Raw genomic sequence first — 20,135 nt, 5'->3', positions numbered from 1 at the left:
ACAATTTTCCAAAGTATCCTGTACAAGTCCCAGTAAAATTTGTAAGTGTTACTGTGCTAAGTTAATGCATGTTACTAGGCAAGTTTGTGCTTGCTTTTCAAACATTACAACTGACACCATTAGATAACAATTCAAAACGAAACCTGTAATGGAGATATAAAATGGATTTTTCTTAGGAGCTAAATCTTTTAACTGTAGTTGGTTAATTTTAAAGTAAGTTTCAAAATCATGTTGGAAGAACTGTCGGCTTGGTTTTGGAATGACAGATTTTGGCTTCCGGTGGGTGTTTCATTTAAGGACCTTGAAGATAGACCTGGGTTTCACTATGCTAAACCAAAGGATTTGTATCTGATGCCAGTGTATGCACTTGTTATTTTGCTTCTCCGGACCATGTTTGAACATTTTGTCTCCAATCCACTTGCCACAATGATGGGTGTTACAGATCGCAAGCGCACATTAGCCGACCCTTCCAAAAAATTGGAAAAGTTTTACAAAGCTTCGAAGCATCCAGATGACAGTGCTGTGGAAGGCATTGCCAAACAGACAGATATGAGCCTAAAGGAGGTACAACAGTGGTTCAGAAGGCGTCGCAACATGGATCGGCCACAGTTAAGAAAGAAGTTTGCTGAAGCCAGCTGGAGATGCTTCTTTTACGTATTTGCATTCAGTTTTGGAATGGGAACGCTGGTTCAAGCACCTTGGTTTTGGGACAACCTTGCTTGCTGGGTTGACTACCCTAGGCAGACAATGTGGGACTCTGTGTACTATTACTACATGATTGAAGGTGGATTCTACATATCGTTGTTATTCTCTATTGTAAAAGATGTCAAGCGAAAAGATTTTACTGAGCAGTTGATTCACCACATGGCGACTATCTTTTTGATTGTGTTCTCATATGTAGCCAACTTTGTAAGAGTCGGCAGCCTAGTCATGGCAATTCATGATGTTTCAGACATAATTTTGGAGGGGGCAAAGTGCTTCGTATATGCCAAAAAGGGCGCAGTGGCAGATCATATGTTTACAGTATTTGCAGTCGTCTTCATAGTTTCACGTCTGGTGGTGTTTCCATATGCTGTCATACACACCACTTGGGTTAAAAGTATGTGGCTTTTTAGACCCTATGCTGGCTATTACTTTTTCAATGCCCTACTCATGGTTTTGCAACTTCTACACGTATTCTGGGCAGCGATTATCATCAGAATGGCGGTACGAATGCTGGTTGTCGGAAAAATTGAAAAAGATGCACGAAGTGACGTTGAAGAACCGAGCTCGGATGAATCTTCAAATGTTAAACAGAATGGAAGCTCATAAATGTGTAAGGAGACTCCTTCAGTATTCATATTAATACTCTTTTAACTACAAAGATGATGTTGTTTATTCCTATGGCAAGTTTTCCTTTCATCATATGTTATATATATAATCTTTTTGAAATTGCAACTAATTCTCTTTTTCTAACCATGCCTCTACTCTGCAAACTAGTTGTACATTTTTTGTAAATATAGTGCAGTTTTTTTATTTTAATTATGCAGTCGTCCTTATTCCTACAGAAGCAATGATGATACATTAAGATTTTGGTCATGGTACCTCTAAAAATTGGGCTATTACCAACAGTATCTCCCTCCACCTGTATACATCTATACAGAGATTTGCGCTTTATTTTTATAGATATATGTATCTAAATAAAAGACCTATTGGGGCAATAGTTAAGGCAAACAAGCAATGATGACCTTTGTGTGATAGCAATGATGTGGTTACGTTCCTTTGCACACTGTCATTGTTTGCAATTCGATGTAAACCAAGTTTAAAATTCTTCCGCTAATCTATAACATGGGCAGATCTTTTTTACCCCACACTAGGTCATTGTCTGGTGTTCAGGTGTTTAGTGTAAAATTGTGCTTTAGTTTTTTAAATGACCTTACGTTTACATTGTATACAATTACTTGAGGTATCAGATTATGATCAGACATGTTTATTATTCAAACCCATGTGTACGTTTTATTTGAAAGTTACATATTTTCGTAAAAGTATGTTTTGTTTCATTTTAGATTTGTGTATGAACAGTAGCTTATTGGTGATAGTGTGTCACGCACTGTCAAGAGTATTAACTATCTACTTTTTATGTTCATTTGTAATGATTTTCACAACAGTACAGTGGTAATTCTTGTTGTGTATGTTGCACCAATTGCAGAAAGTGACCTTTGACTCTTTGGTGACCTTTTGAATAATTTCTCGTTGTTTGTATTGTTACGGGGGCTGCAATGAACTCTGTTCATATATGTTATCATCCTTTGTCAGCAATTTTCTAGATCTGGTTCAGAGTCTTGTTGCTGCATATTTCCCAACACAATGTGCTTGTTGCAGTTATTGCAAGTCAGCAAAATGTTACAGGAATTTTTTCGTTCACATTTAAGTTGGGTTGTTCATTGTATGTTGATATTTTGAGTTTTGCAATACACATCCTGTACCAACTGGTATACAAGGCCTCAAAAATGTTATTATGGTATAGAAGGCCTCAAAAATGTTATTATGGTATACGAGGCCTCAAAAATGTTAATATGAAACCATTTGAGATGCATTGTGTTTCCTGATGTAATGACAGCTTTTGACGAACCCAAATACTGTTGACACAATGCATTATCGCAGCTTATCCAAGCTTTGTACTCGAAACCACATGCACTTTGGACCCAGTACATCATCAATATAATTTGTATGTTTTCACATCCTCCATTACTATTCACATTTGTGTTGTGCTAAGACTAAAACGACAAATGTGGCAATGTCTTTCTTAGTGTATATGACTTAATACGAATTGTTTTTGATTGCACTGAACGTTGGAGTTTTTTACTATGACGCTGCGTTGGAAATTTTCCGTTGTGCGTTGAGTGGCGCCTCCAATAAATGACGTGTCCTGTGTTTGTGGTATCACATCACAAGTTTGTATGCCTGTCTAAAAGTTGTTGATTACTTGCAAAAAACACCCAAAAGCTACTGGCCCAGATAGGGGATGTTACGTCACCATGATGAGAATTGTCAGTAATTTATAATCAATAAATCGTGCCCTAGTGAAGACAACCATATCCTAATTTCGCGTGTTTAAAATAAACCACGTAGACCAACGGAACCAAAATCAGGCCGAATGTTCACATTCGTTAGGTCTGTGTTTTGATGGACATCTGTTTTGCTGTTCCATGACCCAACAGCATTTTGCCAAATCGATCCTTGTTGACAAAACAGAGCTTGTAATGAAATTGAACAGAAACTTGCATTAAAAGTTCGCAAAAATTAAAAACAAAACTACTTACAATAACTTGCCCCTAACATTTGCTAGACTACTAGTGGAAGGATGCAACTAGTCTTTTCCTGGAAAACAAAATCAATTCGGTAGGAAACACTGCAATCGAGTCTATTGTTCAACGAGTCTTTGGCTTATACGAAAATAGGGTGAGGCGAACAACATCCTTTCAAACAACAACATCCTTTTTTTTATACACACCAGTCATAGCGACAGTTGTAACATCAAATAGACCTCTTTACAAAATAACAAAATGTTGCCCAAGCGTAAAACTGTTATTTTTCGCTGTACAGTATTTTGAACTTGTATTGCGTTGGAACAAAATAGCCGTCGGAAAACGTACGTTTATGCATTTAAACCTGCTTATTTTCGTTATTCCTTAAATACCAGTTAAAATGTTTTGTCTCCTGTATTTAATTCATTGCTCCAATATGCAGTAGTTTCAAACCAATGATTTTGGATCTAATGACGCACGCAAAACTGCGTCAGAGACTATTGATATGGATCATACGCTTCAAATTACTTTTTAGGCGGCAGATGTCGCCACAGCGCTCTTTCATGATGTGTGAAGGAAGGAAATGCTTCGGACTGGTGGATACGGGTGAATGTGTTTTTGCGGATACAAAACGTAAGCAAGTATTTTGTGTCTATTTATGTTGCAATATTCTGGGAAGATGGAAGTGCGTGGTTAGATGCCAAATTTTTGGAAAGAATTGTACTCACTGATCAACCTCAACTTTCGTGTAGAAAACGTAGATACGAACCGCGGAAAACCAATTAATTTGTTCTTATTGGTAGCAAGATTTTGTATTTACAAATGTAAATTAGCTAAATTGCAACCCTGTTTTGAAATATTCTGTTGACAAGTTCAGCAAGTTAGGGTAGCCTGGCAAAAACTGCACTACGAACTAACAAAAGCAACTAATTAAAACCAAAATGGACTACGTTATGATTTAACCGCAGTTTTAACGTCCAGTAGGCTATAGTATATTGACCCTGCAAACGTGTTGTATTAATATAGGCGTTGTGGTCTTTTTTGTCGTTGTGCCAAGAAAAAAATTACCACGGGAAAGAAAGGAACTTAGAGGGAAACCGAAGCGTTTATTTCACTTGCCTATTTTGTCTGCCGTCTCCCGCAGTTTGTCACAAAAAAGAGAGTTATTTGTCGTGAAGGAATTTTGTGTGACTGGACACTGGATCTATGTTGCACATGTACCCCTATTTTAAGAATTTACAGATATAAAGCCCTCGTCTAAAGCTAATCAAATCGTCGGTAAATATTTTTACAAAGAGCAAATTTTGTATTTCTGGGTGAAACCCTTCTCATATTGCCGCTTTTGCCAGAGCCATTATAGTACATGTTCGTTAACCATCACCAAAAAACGCAAACAGAGCAAAAATAATAATGTGCACAATGTTTTTTTTACAACAAAAAGCTGTATGAGCCGTTTTTACATACACTGTTTATACATTGCTACTGAAGCATTTCTTCCACATGCATGTCTTTGCCATAAGAAGGTTTGGGCGTCGTGGTGACGTTCTGAGGTCTATATTGTTCATATTCCTCCTCACAGCCTTCATGCTGTGTCGTTCGCTGTATTAAACGTACGATGGCCCCAACACTTCGAAGCTTTCTCTGCAAACAAAACAGGTAAATTTGTGGTGCTGCATGTACAGAAAGTTAGTGAACCTCATGCGGTCAAACTTGTTCAAATTCACTAATTAGCAATATGTTATGGACAGGCCTAAATCGGACACAGTCAAATCCTGATGGTTATTGTTCCTTTGGACGTTTTTCAACATAGCTTTATTTAAAAATTAAAGTTAAGTCTGAAATTTATTGTGCCGCAAAGAAATCCAATGAATTAAACATATTTCTTTATGTCATGTATGAGTAAAATTTCTTCATTTGCAACGATTTGCTCGTTGTTGCGTCACAATCACCGTTTCGTGACAGAAACAAGTTCTGCTGAGTTCAGAACATCTTTGTTTCGTTGTTTTGAATTTGAGTTTGAGGAACAGGTATAACTTGAATGACGTTTAAAACTGTATTGGAAACTATTTTTAAGCATTTTGTTGATGCTGAGCGTAGCTGTGTGTCATAATCTTGCTGTGGGTTAAACGTAACTGAACTGTTATTGTTTGGTAGAATGAACTGAACTGAACTACTGCAGTTTGCTAGATTTCTTAGCCAACCAGTCTTTCCTACCTTCAACTTGATGTATGTTCTGTCATCCAGTGTCTTGTTTCGGGACATGATCCATGAAAATTCGGCAAATAGATTGTAGTGACGCAAGTCTGCACCAAGATATTGTGAGTTTTATTTAATAAATAATGACTTCACGGGGAAATTGCATTAAGGTACCGTTGGATCTGTCTTTACCCGTCAGATGATTGTGAATAAATGTTACTTTTTTTGGAAAGTTGGTAATGGAAACGTATAACTGGATGTCCTATATATATATGTCAAAATGGCAAAGAGTGTTCACACTAAAAGTACAATTAACAGCAATATGATAATATTTACACAAATTAAGTGACACTGATTTTGTATCAACCCCTAGCGGGCTAAATTTAAAGACCCAATGAGCCACTTTTGGCCCGCTGTCCGCAGTTTAACTATGTGTGGTACAGAATGTATCAGTTTGAAAACTCAGGGTAGGCCGAATTGGAAGTTTTTTGAACTTTCCAAATACTTACTATAATAACGTGGAGCTCTAAAAATGTATCTGGCGCAGGCGTATGCCACATAGTAATTCTCGTAGTCTGTGTCCACAATCCAGAACGGTGTGGCGAACGGGAGTGCTACAAAAGTACTTTTGTTACATTGGGCATTGTAGATTTTCGCATCTATATAAGTCATTGCACCTTTTCGTGGTTGCGTACCACTTTGAGGCAAAACAATTTCAACGCGCCTCACCTAGTTGAGTGTTACAAAGTAACCTAGGTGATGGACGATTTTTTACAATTTTTTAAATTCCAACCATATCCGAAAATCACAGAAAGGTGCTCGCGTACCACCTGGAATGCAACCAGTTGACAAACACTTATATATGTTATGCCAAGCTTTTAAAAGCCTAACATGTTTGAATGCCATATTTGCAGTTAAATAACTTATGGGATGGCCTAACTAAGCATGTATGCATTTTACCAGACCCAAAATTTTGGTAAATATTTTAATGTGATTTAATATTTTGATCCATCATGTGTGATTGTGTTAATACTTACGCGGTCGCATGAATGCAATGCTCATCCTGCTTTTTTCCATTTTTCCAGAACTTGCAATACTTTCGGCATCGTTGTATAATAACCCCCCGGTTGGCCTGAAATAAAATCAAATAAGTAATACAGTGGAAGACATGTGGACCCATTGAATTTTTCACCAAGTGTAACTAAACCAATAATGTTTTTTATAGTGTTTACAGTTTTTCAGCAACATTCTATTGGTTTGTAAGCTACTCGAAAACCATTTTTAGTTTTAAGCTGGACGTTCTTAGTCTCTTCATAGGCCGAAATGACTGTTTTAAATGTGTGTCATATATTATGACGAAAAAAATGAACGAATCTTGAATCTTGTGAAGTGTTTATTTTCAAAACGCTAAAAATTCCACCTACTTTTCTCTTAACTCTTCCCAATGCATATGGAGTTTTCCGTTCCCAGTATAGCTTTGGTTAAGACGAATGCACTGACCACTTTCCCATGGGTTCGGGTGTCTTCCAATTTCGTACCATCTCCCGACCAGCTAGAAACATTATAGATGATTAAGTATGGATAATTAAACACATCGCTCTGTTTACTATTAAGTTTTATCTAACTGAGCAGAGGGTAACAAACCATGCATTTGGTAGAACTCTTTTGGTATTTTTGACACTTTGTTTGTGTGCTTTTAAATGCTGCTGTATGACGGTTGTTTGGGCAAAGTAGTGTGCAAAAAAAACGCATTTTGGCAGAGGTCAAAAAACTGCTGTGTTAGTACTTAAGTTAGTAGAAGCATGTTGCAAACCCTTGCTAAAATTTCGATGTGTACAGTAAATGTTCCTAATTGAGCAGAATAATTTACACTTTTAACTGTATAAGCAGCACTTAGTTTTCCGCAACACCACAACCCTGGCTATAGGCTAAACGCACATTGTACGTCAACACATCGATCATGCGTTGACTTTGCATAGAAATACAAATACATAAGTTGATACGGTGCGCGATCGACAGCCTGCCAGGGGACCTTGTTTTGAACTGATCCACATTAGTTTAATATTCTGCAAACACAATGTGCGTGTTTCAAAAATCTTACCGCGCTGACGTTGAGATTGGGCATTACCCTCACGGTTGGACAACTATTGCGCACTATCACGCCAAATGTTGTCGTCAAGAACAAAGTACAGAGACAGAATATACAAATTCTCATGCCTTGTTGCATCGTCAAGGTGGTCGTGTCACACAAATTCGCTACAACCTTTTGAAAACAAACAGAAGGGCTTGGTTAGACACTGAATTAGATACGTTGTTTAAAGTTTTGATTTTGCATTTTCTGTTCCAGCAACTTTTTCAATGACGCTATTGATAGGTTGTACAATACCCCATGTCAAAATCACTGCGTTCATAACCTTTTCTTGCCTTAACATAGCGCACAAATTTAACATAAACACCATTTACATTTACAAGATGTACAAAGCAACTTCCCATGCAGTTTATCAAGGCCACATTTTGTGTGGCGTACCCTTCGGTTTCCGACGGTTTTATGCAGCCAAGTGCCTTTTTTCGTTTGCGAAATAACCGATTATCTGTCGATTCCGCGAACAACCAACGTAGCTGTCACGAATTCCGCTTTCAGAGTTGCGTGCACTTCACCAAAACGCGCGATTGGAAATCACGTATTTTGGGGGTGACTTTGATATTTTTTCTTGCTTCTTTGAAAATGTATGTAAAGGGTCATTTTGTTACTTGGCCTTGATAGGCATGTGGGTTTGTTCCAAGTTTACGGAAATGCATGTATCAAATTTGTTTTTGCCTTAGTGCACAATATTTTCAGCTGGGCATTGAGGGATAATGTGTTACATTAAAAAAAGGTTTGTTAAATAGACTTCTGTAAAACGGCAAGGAAATGTATTCGCCAGATTAGCATTGGGCTTTGTCTGCGTCCGCCACTTTTTAGACAAGTGTTTCTTTACTTCAAATTTATTTTGCTCTGTTGCTCTTCGTGTGGTGTAACGCAAACCAGGTAATTTTGGGGTACTTTTGAGTTCAAAGAAAATATTGCAGTTACATTTTTTGTTGACGATAGTTTTTCGTAAATTGTTAAACGTTTTTTGCACCGAACAACAAAACAACAGCCTTTGGGACTTAAAACGACGTAAACTCCGATGCAATTATCTGTAATTTCCGCTCTTCGTTCAGGGTCAGGGTTTGTACTTTAGCCTCCGTCAGCACGCTAAATAACGTAACTGTCGATTGCTATTACCCCCGTCCGGTCCAAATCATTTTGCAGCAATTACAAACACACTCTAACGCGTTTCCAATTCTCATTTACGCAGGGTTTTGCTTCGGCTGAGTCATGAAAGGCGTGATAGGGTATACTCGAATGCCAGGAACGGACTTGCTGAAGGAGCAATGCCCCCGAAATAAACGTCCACACCGGCACGCGAAGGGCAATTGTGACGTGTCTTTATTGTGTGGCAAGGGTGAACTTAGTGGAAGTGTTAAATGTTCGTGATAAAGTACTACGCATTTCGATTGATCCTCCATAACCTTTCTTTACGCAAGAAACTTTTGCCACAACCCTCGTAGGCGTGTTCTCATACCCTCACAGCTAAACGTGACTGCTGGGATTTGACTTTTGGCGATGATTTTTCGGTCACAGAAGTTCACTTTTATTCTCAATCTGGCTTTGGTCGTCTTATACATTGCATTAAATTCACCCGCCTTTTTTACAATTTAGGCTGTTTATTCAGTAGAAAAATACTAATACACCGGGTCACAAAGTTTCGCCAAACTTGATCCACATATAAGTCTTTGTAAAATAGAAATCTGTGCGAACTTTAATGGTTAGGTATGAACAGAGTAACCACTTCTTATTTTTGATTTTTAATTTCAATTAAAATACTACACTAAATTAGAGCGTTAATATTTGCACAGATTTCTATGTTAAATAGGCTTACATGTGGATCAAGTTTGGCGGAAACTTTGTCACCCGGTGTAATAGTCTTCCTATACGGCACGGCAGCAACCATTACTTGTTTTCTGCTTATTTTCAAAAATAAAACTTTTTGATCGTATTAAACTGGGAGTGCAAAAACACGAACGGTGATAATTATCATTTTTTTGTTCGTTATCTATTACTTGTCACACATTGTGTAGCTGTTTCTATAGAGTTCATGTCTTAGAACCTATTCGCAAAAAACTCTGATTAAACGTTATTGGATCTAAAAGAACATACCATGGACCACAAACGTATTTACATTCTCGATAAAAAACAAACCGCGTGCCTTTGTAAGCCAATAAGGCGTGCCAAGTTTGGCTCATCCCTGCTTTAAATCGAGGAAATTTGGCTTTACGTCACTAGGAACATTACGGTTTTGACGCTTGTATATTATCGTTACCCGGAACAGTTTTCGTGTTCGCTTTTCATCGTCATCGTGTAGCCTTGACATTTTATTCGTGCCAAAGTCGTGCCGTGGAAGACGTGTTGCTTAAAACTGCTGCGTAACGGCAGGAAAACAAAGGCGAAATTTGATTGATATCTTGTGCGTTTTTGGTTAGTCGTGTTTGCGTGCAAAAGCAAAAGGCCAGCTCTAACGGTCATGACCACTTCAACCATTTCGGCAAGAGTTTTTGTACTGTTATGCATGATGAATGATTTGTAATACTGGTGCACGTGTTTGTATGGGGAAAAGAACCCCGAAATCCCATGGTGTATGGCCACAAAATTCAGGTTCCGAATCCTTACTTTCCTTGTTTTTTTTAAAAACTATAAAACGTACGATAAGTACGGTTCTTTTTCTGGGATAAATTGTCATGGTTAGGGTTTTCAGTCTAGTGTAAAACCCTATCTAACTTAAAAATCATAGTAGATGCATAACATTAACTCATTAACTTCCACTGTGTACGCACACCTGATGTGTACGTATTAGTAGTTTCCCTTTTTAGCGTGTGAACAATGCAAGAGAGCTCAGATTCTCGTTGCGATAACGTTGATACCAGCATATGCTTCTTCGAAATCGTCCGATTCTATTTACTACAACCACGGACCTCGCCCTCACATAAAACTCTCTTTGACATCGAGTTGCTTTGGAACAAACACGAAGAAAACGCAGTATGATAACTGGCCTAAGTGATACGCATCGCCCAGTGTCAAAGAACGACAGAAAAACATTCTTTGGGCGAGTCTTACCTGCCCTTGAACCCAGGCAAACGCTCTAATGTGTTCCCAAAAACAAGATCGTCATCAAGAACGAACTGCCAGGCAACCGACTTGTTATGTCTAGATGTTGATTGCAGGGCATCTAAGAAATCTAGGCTTGTGCTGCGATAATTTTTTATCGGTGGCCTGAGTCGTGATTAACCCTGATATCGATTAAATCTATACCCTTAATTTGATTTCCAAGAAAAAAACTGCATCGCCTTATTCGTGGCGCGCTGTTGATATGTGCTATTACATTCGAATCGTGTTTCAGATCATTGGGTTTCTCAAGCAAACCATAAAAGTCCTTGTTGTGTGTTTGTACTTGATCGTTACAGCGAGTATTTGATTTAAGCCCACGACTTGATTCGGAATCATACCTCGTGCAGTTGTGCCAAGTTCCTAAAACGTGCAACGCTAACAATCGTGGTTTGGCACCTTGCCGTGCGTGACTAATTAAAATGAGTTTATGAGCAAATTTAATCATCATTATCGTACACGAAAAATGTGTTATGAGGTAAGGTCATAAATCTTTTGTTGCTTTTTAAGAACATGAGAGTTTTTAAGCCATCGGTTTATCGATTAGTCCACTTGTTTCTTTGGGGACATAAAGATTAATCGGCAACGAAATAAACAAATATAAGCGAATGATACAAACAGTGGAAGTCTACCTCGCAAAAAAAAACAATTTATCCACGTTTCTTTCACCATAACAAACAAGATATTCTTCAGAATGTAATACAGCCAATATATTTTTTTAAGCCGCAGGCATGCAGGACAACGGTTTAATTCGGTGTTTCAATTCTGCGTAAAAAGCAAACTTATGTAACACATCGCAACAACATTTCAATAAACCGCCTCAGCGCACCACAAAACTTTAATTTCCCGGGGACATTAGTCCAATATATCTAATCGTAAGATGTAACCCTGTTTTAACCTGTTCTGCATGATGTATACCCGCTCGTTAGGTGCTTATGCGTGTGTAAAGTATGTCTTCACAACAACCAACGCGTGCTTTCAGTATGTTTACCAGAGACACAATCGGTTATACATCACCCTGCGTTACACATTTCCGTGATAAAACTTATCTTTGTATCTGAGATATGGATATAAAGTACTGCAAACACGAGTTTTGCTTTCGTTATCTCAGGAGATGAAAAGATAGGCTTTGGAAATCCTGTTGTTCATTCTATAACATTACATTTTCGGCAACAATACAAGTTCCCAACTAATTTGCAAAAATGCCAAGGCAAAGTATGTTGGACAGTCATTTCTTCCATAAGCTATGAATAGCCACAAACTGAGCCTATGCTGGGCAGCTCAAAAGCTTTGGCCAAACACAGTATAAGAAGCATTACAGAGTTGCAAATTCTGAGTTTCCAGACAAAACAATCCGATCTTAAAATCCCACCTGTATTGTACGTGACATGACGTGACGTTACAGCGCTAAAGTGAAAACTGACACCGACTAAAAGCGGATTTGTGGCAATTTTTTCTCCTAGATGAAGGCTTAGCGGTGTCTGTTACCACAAAATTGCTGCCAAAATGAACTGTATTCATCCATTCTGTGCGGTATCGTGAGGCCGTCTGCCGAAGATACAGGATCGAAGCAACACTGGACGATATTTTTGACGCTATCTTTCAGCTGTGAAAGCAAATTGTGACAATAATTTGTAACATAAATTTCCACAATGTTTTCCACGTCAACAGTGACGTAAATGTCTAAATGGGGACACTTTTAGCGATGTGCTTATTCAGGTTGACATATCCTGTATAGAGGGTCGGGGCCATCTCGCGTGCGCCATCTCGTGATATGCTTAGATATAATTGTGTCCTGCTTACAGATTTTTTTCCTTGTGTAAGGTGGCAATTTGCAGAAGGTAGCAAGTGAAACTGGCATCTAGAAACCTCAGTACAAGCTACAATTCATTGCTTACATTATCGTTGACCATGTTATTGCATAGAACTGAAACCGCGATAAACTGGAATGTTCTGAAACAGGCTGCGGCATGGTCGATAAAAGCGCCTAAACCGCTATTAATTAAAAAAAACTACTCATACATAGTAATTTTGTTTGCCACAATATACTAAATTTAACCACCGGTTTTTTACACATCATGTTTACTAATATAATAGCCTGTTTTGTCGGGGCGTTCCGACGCGCGATTTTTGTAACATACCGGGATTCGAAACCCAGGTAATCCTACCAGACATGAATCCAAATCAGGTTTTCTGTATTGGTATGTGGATCGGAACGAAATGCTGGCCTGCGGTGCTGTACCGCGCAAGTAGAGCACTGAACTGCGTATCGATACTCGTATCGACATTTTGAACACTTTGAAATTATTTCCGAGGATTTTCGTGCACAGAAACCCGTGCTTTGTTTCTTGAAATATAAATGCTGGATATTTGGTTTTTTCCCTAAATGTAAACCATTTTAACACCCAAATCCATTGCCAGGTTAATACAAGTTCATTGTGATTCATAAAGACGCTATTGCTTTCTGGTTAAATTAACACTTTATTTTTGCCCGAGGCGCCATGTGCTGTTTTTTTGTGCACGGACAAGTCAAAAATCTTTAAATTCGTCGAGCACAGATTTCTGAGCTTTAAGCAGTGGTAATTTGTAAACAAGTTTGATTTCACGCGCACTCGTATGTTGGATCGTGGTGGAAGTTGTTCTTTTCATTATAACGTCACGACACAAAAAAACGTTGGTGATGGCGACAGTTGATGTATCACACCAGAATCAAACCGTTTCTGTGTAACCGAACATGTCAAGTTTGGATAAATTTACTTACTTTAACCTAAACGTGTTTGCTATATTGATCAGGCAGCAGAGATGCAACGTCAGTCTTTCTAAAGCAAAAGGTTAGGTATTATTACAGACTAAAATGGTTTTGCTTTCTTATATAACTATTTTGAAGCTATATGAGTAGTCTGGTGCGAGATATCTACACTATACTGGCCCCGTTGTGGCTTGCGTTATTGAATCAGGTTTTATTGCAGTCGGTACACGAATTGAACAGGGAGGATGCAGGGGTTTGGTAACGTAAAGCAGTACCGGTTCATGGGAAAGGATATGTTACTGCCAGCCTTTGTCGCAGTGTATGTGCAATCTTTCATTTGGGAAGCAGCCGAAATTTCCTGTACTAGACATGCTTTTTTGTGCGTTGCATAGATAAGTTAGCAAATACCCTAGAGCTTGTAGACTGAACACTTTTACGAAATACTGGAGGTTTCGAAATGTTAAGTTGAGCAGTTTCAACTACCTGAGTAAGTTTAAGACATCTGTCAAAAAACGTGAAACCGTAAGATAATAGTACTACTGCATGTGGCTTCCGCTTCTGTTTTCAGTAGCCATCTACGTACTTTCAACAATCGCCAATTTATGGGAATAAGTTTGGTGTTTTGGGGGTAAGCGCAGTGAATGGTTTTCTGGATTCGCACCGAACTATAGGCAATAGCAGCGTTCGCTGAAGCGGAAATACGTTTCACATAAACATCCGGTATTAGATATTTTGGGGCTGGGTTTCTTGTTCATCGTAACGCGCTTTTCACTGTTGTTGAATTAGTTGTTGTGTTAAACCGCCTCAAATTTGACGCCTTGTCTTGTTTTCAGTGCTGTCAGCGACAATGAGATGTTTGCATGGTTTAAGTATAGCAACCGCTATGGTGGAATTGCTCGTTGTGGCCGGTAGTTTTAACGGCTGGCCGTCACTGCAATACGTCCTCGCCAAACAAGGCTACTTCGCCAATGCTTGCCATCAGCGTTGGAAGTTGAACGAAACTTTACAACAAAACGCTACAGACAAGGATTTGTCTTCTCATTCGTTTTCATGCAGCGAATCAGAGGAGGCTTTCAACTTGGTCTACCAGCTGTCTATTGCGTGTTTAAACGTATCTACATTGGCTTTTTCCTACACTCTGGACAGATTTGGGACATGGGTGGCTCGCACCATTGCCTCTTTATTGATGTTCAGCGGCTACGCGATTCTATGCCTTGCAAGACCTGACAACAGCTGGCTGCTTTTCCCCACAGTGACGTTTATATCATCGCCGGGTTTGCTGTTATTGATTACCAACACTCAGTTAGGCAACCTTGTACCGCAGCACCGTTCCTTGTATGTTACTCTAATCAACGGTGTATTTGACAGCGGCACGGTTACATTCCTTGTGTTCAAGATTGCGTACGACCGTGGTTTTGATCCAAGTGCGTTTTTTGGGATCATGACCGCGTTTTCCGGTCTATGCGTGATCCGAACGTTCCTGCTCATGCCGAGAGCAACTATTCCCTATCCGCTTGTTGACAAAAACCTCGCCTTTGGCGTATTTGAGTGGAAAAAGAAGAAATCAGAGAAAATCATAGACATGACGGCAGGGAAAAGTGAGGATTTTTTGACTGAAACAACGGTGAAAGATGCGTATTTTCAGGTGCCCAGTTTCAAGTCCTGTCTTCTTTCGAAAACTTACATCTTTCACGCCCTATTTTACTGCGCGGGTTATATACGATACACCGTGTTTGTGGGCGGTGCTATTGCCTGGTTGGCTAGCTTCAACAACGACGATGACGTCAGTCATTACACCGAAGTGCTCGGGTACACGTTAACTGCTGGAGCTGTTGTGGCGCCTTTAAACGGTTTGGTCGCTGACTTTGTAATAGGATTTTACCGAAAACGTGCCACTGACCAGAAACTGGCAATTCTGCGCGGGCTTTTTGCTCAGGTTGTTCTAACGGCGGTGTTGCAACTTCTCCTGTCAGTAGCCGTTCTTGCAAAACAACTCTATCTTTCATTTGTGTTGGTTCTTTTCTTTAAATCCTTTCTCTTCGGCACTGCCTTCAACTTCATTGCCCAAGCGTTTCCCAACGAACATTTTGGTAAACTTATGGGCGTGGCGCAGGTCGTGGTGGGCGTATCCAGTCTGCTACAATACGCTTTGTTCAAGTGCGCTGTTGATCTTACCAACGGCTTTGCCTTGGTGAACTTATTTTTATTGTGTGGGTCAGTGTTGTGTTTTGGCCTACCTGTGTATTTATGGCTAGTATCGTACAAGCTGAGCCTTCGCCAATGTTTTCGTCGCCGAATTTAAGTAAATTTATTGAAACTGCGAAGAATTGCTGATATTACAATAAATCCAAATCACTTGTCATACAGTTTACTCTGTTCCATTGTATTAAATGTGTTTTCCACATTCACATATTTCCACACGACCAGTTATACAAAACGAGTAACGATACAACAACGGGGATAATAAGTTATGTTTCCACGATCCAAACAGGCCGGGCACATTTGACGGGTTTCACCAAATCTGACATCACCCTGGAAAGCAGTTTACTGGGGAAACCAAAATTGCTCACATACCTAAATTTTTTACCTTTGTCGACTGGAAAAATAGTTTTGTCGACTGGCGTCTCTGTGGTATATAGACCTACAGGTATCGACCGGGCCAGACATTGTTGTATCCAGTAGGGGTCCCATTTCCTTGGGCTGGCCGTGGTCCAAAACATTAATCTACTTTATCTACGCCATCATAAAAAAACTGTATCCATATCAAAATATCAAAACTTGCATATCACATAACATATAACAAAGCACCAGGCAAGATTTGAACGTATAAACAACACCTCGACACAGAATGGTCGGCATCTTCGATCCACATATAAGTGTGCAACATAGAAATCTGTGCGATAGCTTGGAAAAAATTAGGGAATGTTAATGATTGAAAAATACCAATACCACAGATACTATTACGGCGCTTTGAAAAACCGGCCTTCAATTGATTTTAGCTAGCAATGTCCCACAAAAAAAGTATTTTCACATTTTGTCGCACAAAAATAGACGCAGATTCTACTTATTTTGCGTGGCGTAGAATTCTTCACAATGGTTTCCTATACATACAAATTAAAACAAAGCATTGGAAAACTAAGTTTTGGATATTTCTTGACTAAAGGCTTTGCGATACAAAAGCAGCGGCTGGCCAAGGCACAAAACTGATACTACCAACAGGTAACTGTTCACCAACGTAAACCCAATTTCACTCGAGGCTGATATTCTAAACAACGCATACTGGAATAGGCTGGCCACGCCCACCAGGGCCTGGGTAACGCCCATCAACTTGCCGAAGTGCTCCGCTGGAAAAGCCTGCGCGATAAAGTTGAAGGCTGTGCCAAAGAGAAAGGCCCTGAACACAGCCAAAAGCACAAATGACAAGTACAGCGATCTAGTAAGTATGACAGACGATAAGAGTATTTGCAGCAGTGCCGTAAGGCTGACTTGGACCAACAGACCACGCATGATGGCGGCCTTTGGGTTTAAATTTCGATCTCTGTAAAACTTCATTACACGGTCGGCAGTCAACCCGTTTAGAGGCGCCACGATCGCTCCTCCAGAGAGCATATAGCCGAGCACCTCGGTATAAAAGCTGACGCCCTCATCGTTTCTAAAGCTACCCAGCCAGGCTATTACGCTTCCCAGAACAAACACGTAGCGAACGTAACAAGCGCTGTAAAAAGTAACATGGCCTAGGTACAGCTTTGAAAACAGACATGATTTAAAGGTTGGTATTTTATCAGGAGTAAATTTTTCATTAACAAGTTCGTTGCTTTCTTGGCATTGGTTTGTGACATGTTCCTTTGAGGATTCGTTTTCCACAGATGCGATATCCAAGTTTTGAGTTTCCGTGGTTGTTTTCTTCATTTCTTCGCACCTACTTACGCGGGTGGGGTTTCTGTTCACATTCGAGTTCGTCACTGTATATCTGGGCATCAACAGGAATGTCCGTATTGCACAGAGCGCCGCAAAACCTACCATCAACGAGTAGAACGCGATCGGTTTTAAACCGCTTTGGTAGGCGAGTTTAAACAGCAGGAATATCACAGTTCCGCTATCGAAAAGTCCATTCAGCATCGTTATGTATAGCGATCGGTGATTTGGGATCAGGTTTCCTAACTGTGTGTTGGTTACAACCAACAAAAACCCGCCTGTTGATACGGTCGCCATAGCGGGGTAAAGGACCCAACTGCTGGCAGTTGTCATAACGCACAGCAGTGAATAGCCACTAAGAAGCAAACCACAACCGATACTTCGGGCTACCCAGGTTCCCCAACGATCCAATATGTAGCCAATGGCAATAGTGAACACATTCAGACACACCAGTGATAGTTGAAACACCAGGTTGAAGCTATCTTTGGCAGCTGTACATGTTGACAATGTACTATTGCCGCCTTGGGCAGTGCTATTTGGTGCTGTTGCTGGCAATGGTTGATGCGGTTGAAAACATTGTTGTGCGAAATAGCCTTCCTTCGTGAGAACGTATTGCAACGACGGCCAACCGTAGAAATTCCCAGCGATCAGTAGTGATTCCAGCAACGCAGTACTTATGCTAAGACAGGTAGTCATTGCTACCTAAGGAAAAGGTGAATCACTAAGGTGTTTGCATTCAAACAATACGCGGTTATAATACATACACAGCAAACATTAACCACATAACATACTCTCCAACCACTCAAAACCTTACCTCCGAATGTTTGCTTTGAATGAAAAAGCTTCACTGGACAGATTCATGCCTCAAGCATAGCATCAGGTAACCTAACCGTTAAGAAATCTTTAGGTCGTTTATAATTTTACATGTTAAAAAGGCTACAGCACTTGCGTTTTAGTTTAATAAAAATCATTTTCTCTGTTCTTGCAACGACCTTATAATTAACAAAACTAAGTAATGCATAAAGGTCACATTGTTATGTCACTAAAGAAAAATTGGTCATTTTGTAATTTCCAGTATATCGTCTCTGTTGGCGTTGGCCCAAGTTTAACCATGTCAACGCAAGTTGCTTTGCTTTAGTACACGTTGTACTACGTTTCACACCACTGACTGGCGCCGCCATTACCTATGACTATCGTTTGCTTTTGCAAATGCCGAGCCTGGCATTTTATACTCTCTATCGTTTGCCACGTAAATTGCTTATGTTAAAAAGATTGAAGTTAACATTGCCTGCCTTGTGTCTTCATATTGGCACTTGGTAAGAATAAAATTGTATATACAAATTGGTGGATTAAATTAGTTCGAAACCAGAAGAAAAGAGATTGCCAAATTCTAGCCCCAAAGGTCAGGTATTTAAAAGAAGTTATTTTACATGGCACGCCAGGTAATTTACGTGTTCATATTTTAACACCTCCTACCTAATACGTCTGGCATTGTGTTGCGTCGGGAAAAGGTTAAAAATAGCCAAGATATCCGGGAATTATACGGTCATTAACCTATTAAAAGTCATACAATGGAATGGTCCCAACACAATGGCGACTAAAAACGTGTCAACAGATTTTGGTGTGCACATACACAGGTCAGCACAACTAAGAAGCAGCGTTCAAAAGGTTGCCGGCTCATCATGTAAAAAAATAAGCTTCAAAAACGAGAAACAACGTTATTGCACAATAACCTGACGTGCACTGTAGGCAACCCATTATTTTCTAAATCACAAAATTGCTTAGCACGTTTTCGGCGTTCAAAACAAAACCACTTTCACAAGATAAAGCAAGCTTACTCTGTGGCATTGTTTTGCAATGTTGCTGCGTAGCTGAATGTGCCCTGCAAACTGCCTTTTCAGGAAATCGTGCCCTAACATCTATCATTACCAAAATTCTGTTAACCTCGCTGTCACTGTTAGCATAAACAAACTGACGCATTACTTGTTATGTCCAACGTTTTGGTGACGTTCTGTACAACAGCAACACATCTACAGTCAAGCATGTCACAGTAGTACGCACAAAATAAAATGTGACTTGCCACAAGTCAAATATTTTGATAGTTTGTTTACATACTGTAGTTTACAACCGCCTTCCAATGTTTTGCATCTACAGCCAGACCTTTTAACGCCGTTGCCAGTAAATAATTTCGTCAACGTTTTGTTTCAACGTGCACTATTCTTCTTCTTCTTGCTTTTATTTGTCGCGTAATCGGACCAATTTTGCGTTATTAATACTGCTTTATCTTGAATATCGCCCATACATTGCGAGTCTTTTCGCAAAACAGAGAGAAACAGATACGGTGCGCACAACCCACCAATAAACTCGGCGTATTTTACCACCCGAGCTGTGTCGCACTTGACAGGTTTCGTTGCGGCTTGTTATGCTTCATCGTTTCCAAATGTTTTTTCCTCTGGCATTGTACAAAGGCACTAATTTCGAACAGTGCTTCAACTCAGTGTGCCACATGTGTCCAAAAAACTAAGGTTTCTTACGGAAAAACTCGTTCCAACACCCATAAAAATTCTTTTGCAGAAAGTAATCTGTAGAGTTTAGTTGGTGCACGTAAAAATACGTACAGGTCATCCGAATTTAAAATGAATGTTTTTTTGTTCTGTGCATGTTTGATTGACAATGAGTTGCGATGAATGAGGGAATGCATATGCGCATTTATTGCTGTATTTGCAGCTTAGTTGAATAGCTT

General features: G+C 39.6%; 4 protein-coding genes across 4 annotated transcripts; 2 read left to right on the top strand and 2 right to left on the bottom strand.

The window, feature by feature from the left end:
• The first annotated feature begins 180 nt into the window (after positions 1–180).
• On the top strand, positions 181–2,913 carry LOC145905780 (ceramide synthase 2-like). The gene has a single exon (XM_082993066.1). It carries the CDS (start codon positions 229–231, stop codon positions 1,309–1,311), a length of 1,083 nt encoding a protein of 360 aa, XP_082849192.1. The 5' UTR covers positions 181–228; the 3' UTR covers positions 1,312–2,913.
• Positions 2,914–4,570: 1,657 nt separating this feature from the next.
• LOC145906510 (apolipoprotein D-like) lies at positions 4,571–7,743 on the bottom strand. The gene is made up of 6 exons (XM_082993940.1): positions 7,585–7,743; positions 6,908–7,035; positions 6,521–6,615; positions 5,993–6,097; positions 5,502–5,590; positions 4,571–4,928 (listed from the first exon to the last, which is right to left on the bottom strand). The coding sequence occupies exons 1-6, from the start codon at positions 7,708–7,710 to the stop codon at positions 4,767–4,769; spliced, it is 705 nt and encodes a 234-aa protein (XP_082850066.1). The 5' UTR covers positions 7,711–7,743; the 3' UTR covers positions 4,571–4,766.
• A 6,617-nt stretch (positions 7,744–14,360) lies between these two features.
• On the top strand, positions 14,361–15,779 carry LOC145907294 (equilibrative nucleobase transporter 1-like). Its single transcript, XM_082994719.1, has one exon. It carries the CDS (start codon positions 14,361–14,363, stop codon positions 15,777–15,779), a length of 1,419 nt encoding a protein of 472 aa, XP_082850845.1.
• Positions 15,780–15,951: 172 nt separating this feature from the next.
• On the bottom strand, positions 15,952–18,483 carry LOC145906334 (equilibrative nucleobase transporter 1-like). Its single transcript, XM_082993752.1, has one exon. The coding sequence runs from the start codon at positions 18,086–18,088 to the stop codon at positions 16,613–16,615; it is 1,476 nt and encodes a 491-aa protein (XP_082849878.1). The 5' UTR covers positions 18,089–18,483; the 3' UTR covers positions 15,952–16,612.
• Between the last annotated feature and the right edge of the window lie 1,652 nt (positions 18,484–20,135).

Source organism: Ascidia mentula, chromosome 6 (assembly GCF_947561715.1).
Source record: "Ascidia mentula chromosome 6, kaAscMent1.1, whole genome shotgun sequence".
NCBI classification, from domain to species: domain Eukaryota; kingdom Metazoa; phylum Chordata; class Ascidiacea; order Phlebobranchia; family Ascidiidae; genus Ascidia; species Ascidia mentula.
Note: the sequence above shows the minus strand (reverse complement) of the source record. Positions and strands in the feature narration are given on the sequence as shown.